Raw genomic sequence first — 6000 nt, 5'->3', positions numbered from 1 at the left:
TCATGTTTCCTCCCAGTAGGTTGCGGGCCAGAGGAGGGAGGGAAGAACGTGCTCTCAAATCTCCTAGGCACCTAGTTTTGTCAGGTACCCGCTCCCTCTCCCCCCCTTAAAACAAAACCCTCTAAAAGTGGGAGAGGAGGGAATTTAAAAAAAAATTAACAGTCAGAAACTGCAAATACTGTAGCTGCTGATTTAAAAAAGAACACTTACCTGTCCAATGAACCAGCTCTGTCCTCACCCTGGCCCATTCTTCACAGGCCTTAGGGTCCCTGATGCAGGCAAGTTTTTTGCCACTACCCATGCTCAAGCTGTGCAGGGTTTTGCGAATGGTGCCCCAGCCTTCTGGGACAAGTCTCAGAAGGTTGTGGGCCAGGGGAGGAAGGGAAGAACTTGCACTCCAATTGCCTAGGCACCTAGTCTTGTCAGGTACCCACTCCCCCTCCCCCCCTAAAAAATAATCTTCTAAAAGTGGGAGAGGAGGGAATTAAAAAAAAATAAAAGTGAGAAACTACATATACTGTAGCTGCTGACTTAAAAAAAAAGGACACTTACCTGCCCAAGGAACCAGCACCATCCTCACCCGGGTCCGTTCTTCACTGGTCTTTGAGTCCCTGGCGCATGCAAGTTTTTTGACCTGCAAAAGTAGGAGAGGAGGGAGGATGGGGGCGTTAAAGCAGAACATCCCTATTAGGCCGAAGTTCTAATTTTATTCTCTTTTTAGGATAGTAGCTATTCCTGTATGCTTCTGTGTTCAACTGGATACCTAGAATTGCAGCCAAGGCCATTTATTTCTGAAAACAGAATTTTTATGAAAAATAGTAAATAGCAGGGCACAATAACCATCAAAATTTCACCTGGAGCAAAAAAAAAAAAAAAAACACCTGCCAGTTATTACACAAGATGCTTTTATTTTAAATTTAACTTTTATTTGATTTTCCAATATAAAAAGAACAACATATTTACAAAAATAATTCATATATACCCATTCCATAATACCCCTTAATACCCCCCTTCCCACATCCTTCCCCCCTTCCCCCTCCATCCCCTTTCCCCCATCCTTATCCTCTTCCTGACCTATATCCTCTCTCAAGTTTATCTACTTGTCTCTGTATCTCCAACATTGCTCTCCCTCAAAACCACGATTAAGACTGTCTCCTGGCTTCTAATTTTCTCCACCAATACCCACCAGTTCCATATATCTTTCAGAGGTTTTAAATTTCAACCAACTACACCACGTTTTCCTGAATTTTTCCATTTTATTCTCCTCTATATGACATAACTCCTCCATCCGTTAAATATTTTCAACTCTATTTATCCATTTATTAATTTTTGGTGCTTTAGGAACCTGTCAAAACTTGGGAATCAGACTCTTAGCAGCATTAATTATTATTATTATTAATATACAGGATTTATACAGTGCCAACAGTTTGCACAGTGCTTTACAATATAAGGGAGACAGTACAATTACAATACATTTCAGTACAGAAGGAATATGAGGAATATGAGGAATAGATGATAAAGTTCCCTGTTTTTACATAATTTCACTGAGGGCTCAAAGTTATAGAATAAACAATTCCAGAGATCTCTGTACAATTATCCCGCATATCTCCTGAATATAATGAATTATTTCTCTCCAGTAATCCTGTAATTTTGGACAACCCCACCATATATGTGCCATTGAACCCCTTTCTCCACATCCTCTCCAACACAAAGGTGATGTGTCTACTTGTTGTCTGGGAGCTATGTTTGGTGTAATATACCATCTAGTTAAACATTTATAGTTCATCTCCACTGTTACACAAGATGCTTTATCTCAGTTCATTAGCAATCTTCTAGTTCCCTCTAGCGGAAAAAAGAGATTGCAGTTTTTCAATGAACATCTGGTGACAGGAGGGGAAAGGGAATGCTGACGTAGCCTAGCAGAATGCAGGCCAAGCGGGGAGTAACTGTTCAGTCTGACAAATCTGCTATTCATGTTTCCTCCCAGCATACCCTGCCTGAAGAGGAAAACATCTCGGCCCCCATCTGCCTATTTAAAGATCTGACCGGTAAATAAATATTCTTAATAGTCTGTACACTACCGCTTAGTATGAAAGAGTATGGATTTTGATGCATTTGGTATTTAGGATGTCAAAAGAAGTGCAAAGATACTCAGCAAATCAAAGGTATTTAGTGTGATAACTGTTTACTTGTAGGGCCTGATTCATTGTCTAGTATCTGAATTCTGTGTTCGCTCTGAGTATCCATTCATATTTTGGGGAGGTTTCCTTGCACTTGATTGGATGCCTGAAATTAATATTGCTGTGCTGTACAAAGATCATGTGCTGAGATTAACTGCTGCTCATGAGGTTCAGTGAGCTCAAGGCTAAAGCCACATTCACAGGGCTGTACTACAGCGCATGTCTGTGCAGGGGCCGGGCTTACCTACACACAGATGCACAGGTGTTCAATGCATCTCTATGAAGGGAGTCCTATTCATGTCAGTTAGGACGTAGCAGCTGTACAGCTGTCACTACTGGGAGCGGCAGCTGCGTCTGTGCAGGTGCTGCATCCCACTTAGCATGAATGGTCTGGTCTGCTGGAAAATAACAGGTGAAAATAAGAAAAAAAGCCAAAAAGAAAAATAATGCAGCCATCAGATCCAAAAACTGATAAGCTGCAATGTGATACATTTTTGTATTTGGGTTTACCAGAACTAAAGTTAATGCAAACACTATCAAGTTAACCGCTTCCCAACTGCCCTATAGTAGAACTACTGCTACAGGGCTGAGCAAAATCATATATATATATATATATATATATATATATATATATATATCTGTGTGTGAATCTGTATTTCCAGGTAGGGGGCGCCACCCTACCCGCACCGCCATTGGCGGCTACAGCTGTCGATCACCGAGTCCCGGACAGAGACTCCCCGCTGGCAATCGCCGAGAAACACTGGTAGGGGAGAGGTCTGTATGTAAACAATACAGTTCTCTCCCCTGTCAGCACCAACATGCAGCAGAGAAATACATAGCAGCATGCTTACACAGTAAAACAGCACACAGCGCATAATGTGAAACACACACAGCACACAGTTAACCCTTTGATCGCCACAGATGTTAACCCCCTTCCTGACCAGAGTCATTAGTACAGTGTCAGTGCTTTTTATTAGCACTGATCACTGTATTAGTGTCACTGGAGATGTCAGTGGCAGTTAGTCAGTTTCCACCCAGTGTCAGAATGCCTGTCATAGTTGCTGATCGCTGCCATTACTAGTATTTTTTTTTTTTTTTTAATTCCAGTACATACACTGCCATTTGTAGATGCTATAACTTTCACGTAAACCAATTAATTTACACGTAGTGTGATTTTTTTGTAGCAAACACATGTACAGTAGCAGAGTACACTTTGGCCTACATTTATGACAGAATGATTGAATTTTTTAAATTTGTTTACTGCATATGTTTTATAGCAAAATGTCAATCAAAACTGTCTTGGCAGTGTTGATTGGCCCTGTGCTGATCACATGAACTCTCCAAAGAGAAAAAAAAACCTCTCTAGCAATACACACTAAACTGAGCTTGTGCAGTGTTTCCATGTGATATGTCTTATCAGGAGATAAGAGGGGGACACTGGAAGAAAGGAAGGATCAGAGAAGACAGGATCAAACACAATTTTTATATAATGCAGAAGATTAACCCTTTAGGTTCCACAGTGAGTATATGAAGCATGCTTTACTGCATATACGGATATTACTGTTGTGGGTTTAGTAACACTTTGGAGGAGATTTACTAAAGCTGGTTCCCTCAGAATCTGGTGCGCCTGTGCATGGTAGCCAATCAGCTTCTAACCTCAGCTTGTTCAGTTAAGCTTTGGCAACAAAAACCTGGAAGCTGATTGGTTTCTATACTGAAGTGCACCTGATTTTGCACTCTCCAGCTTTAGTAAATAAACCTCTTTAAATCTATTGGGCCAAAATTGCACTGCGACTGCACCCAATTAACACAGGACCCTTTTGCAAAAACCATCATGCTGTCCCTCATTGATGTGAACAGGCACCATAGAAAAGAATGTGATTTCCATTGTCATTTGATTCTGTGCAGCCTAATTTGCAACTGAAATCGCACTAGTGTGGAGGAGGACTTATACTTTCCAGATCACTTCTATAGAGTTTAGAAAAGCTAAACACATGAGCGAATGTGTGAATGTAGATGAGAGTTTGCAGAGCTCTGACCACCTCTTTTAATAATATTCTATTTTCCAGAAACAGTCATGGACCAGTCAATAGCGATCCAAGACTATTTGGACAAAGGAGAAAACTGCTCTGTAGTATCCTTTACATGCTGACTATTATGCTCAAGTGCCAATTCATTCTAAGGAATAGCTGAACAACTTGTAACATTAGGGTTTTGTATATATTAGATCATGTGTTACATGTTAGAATTACAAAGATTTTCATAGGATCGTCAACTGTTGCAAATCATGGATACATTTGTGGTTAGATGTTGATAAAGATCAAAGATTATGTATATAAAAGTAAAAACACACAATATATTAGTAAAGTGGAACAGTAAGGTGCAGCATACATATATAACCTTCACAGACAAACATCCATCTCTTTTTCTAGAATAACAAAAGGACAAGGGACTCCCCTTTCATCTTTACCCGGATGAAGCAGTAGGATTAACCCCTTGGCTGCCTCTTCACCTCCTGATGTGACATGTTATAATAGATGACTAACATTGTATATTTTCTGGTGAGAGTACATTAGTTCAAGGTGGTGGATTCCCTTTGTTAATATTCACACGTTCACACTCTGCACTTGGCAATATTGCACATGATTAACATAAGGACATTTTTAGGAATATTATTCACTGGATGGATAACATGTATTAAATTGATATATGCAATCACGGACATTATTATTGATTCACTATATTACACTTTATTGCTGTTTTCTTAAATTTCTATAGAAGCAAGGTTATATATATATGCTGCACTTTACTGTTCCACTTTACTAATATATTGTGTGTTTTTAGCTCTGCACTTTTATATACATATTCTCGTTGGGATTGTTACCTGTACCTTAAAGCGGAGTTCCACTCACCCTGTTAAAAAATAAAAGTCAACAGCTATAAAAACTGTGAACTAGTAAACACAAATGCTCCTGCACTTGGGGATGGACTCGATGCAGGCTACAACCACATTAAGAATGTCCTGGAACATGCACACCTTGCTTCCCTCAAATAGACCGGGGAATCCAAATATACTGAATGAGAAAAGAACAAACAGAGGGCGCACAGGCCTAGTGCATTACCATAAAAAATGTTTAATAAGAAATAAAGTAGGTGTTGTACTCACAAACGACAATAAAGTCAAGGCACATCATAAAGAACAGCTGGGTCAACATCGCGCTGAGTAACAGTCCACAATAGGGAGTGTAGACATCTAATAGGCTGACACGTTTCGAGGACTTGCCTCTTCCTCAGAGCCCTGACAGTTACAGCTGCCGGAGGGAAGGAGAGGAGGAAAGCCGGCACTGTGGGCCAGGTAGCTGGGTGAATCAGATGTGCACAGGGAGGGTGATTACTGGAACTGATCCCCTGTATGGCTCTCTCTGTTGCAGATGAAAACCAGTTGGAGGGAGACAAGAAGAATTCAGCTTTCAGATGCTGCAGAGAGAGCCATAGAGTAGATCCGTTCCAGTAATTGCAGCCTGACCCCCAACAGTGTCAGTCACCCTCCCTGCCCACATCTGATTCACCCAGCTGCCTGGGCCCCCCTGCTGGCCTGGACCCCGTACAGGTGTACTGGTGGTACCCCCTTATCCACGGCCCTGCGTGCGCTGCTATTAATATCAGAGCTTACTGAGCCTCTGTGACTGAAATTGCCATTTTACAGTATTTGCCGTGTCGCAAGGTACAGTATCAAAGATTATGACTAGAGATGAGCGAAGAAATGAAAAATTCGATTCGACTGATTCGGCGAATTCGTGGACAATATTCGATTCGAGTC

At 41.0% G+C, this 6000-nt stretch overlaps 1 protein-coding gene across 1 annotated transcript in view; it reads left to right on the top strand.

Annotated features, from left to right (window-relative positions):
* The first annotated feature begins 1913 nt into the window (after positions 1-1913).
* The window catches only part of INPP5B (inositol polyphosphate-5-phosphatase B), a 176073-nt gene continuing 171986 nt past the window's right edge, over positions 1914-6000 (top strand). The window contains exons 1-2 of the mRNA XM_089688790.1: positions 1914-2048; positions 4250-4315. Of these exons, the coding sequence (XP_089544916.1) occupies positions 1925-2048; positions 4250-4315 (190 nt within the window). The 5' untranslated portion in view covers positions 1914-1924. The remainder of the gene's footprint in view (positions 2049-4249; positions 4316-6000) is intronic.

This window comes from Staurois parvus, unplaced genomic scaffold, assembly GCF_062004578.1.
Source record: "Staurois parvus isolate SC_StPar_1 unplaced genomic scaffold, SC_StPar_1.0 ptg000454l, whole genome shotgun sequence".
Lineage (NCBI taxonomy): Eukaryota > Metazoa > Chordata > Amphibia > Anura > Ranidae > Staurois > Staurois parvus.
Note: the sequence above shows the minus strand (reverse complement) of the source record. Positions and strands in the feature narration are given on the sequence as shown.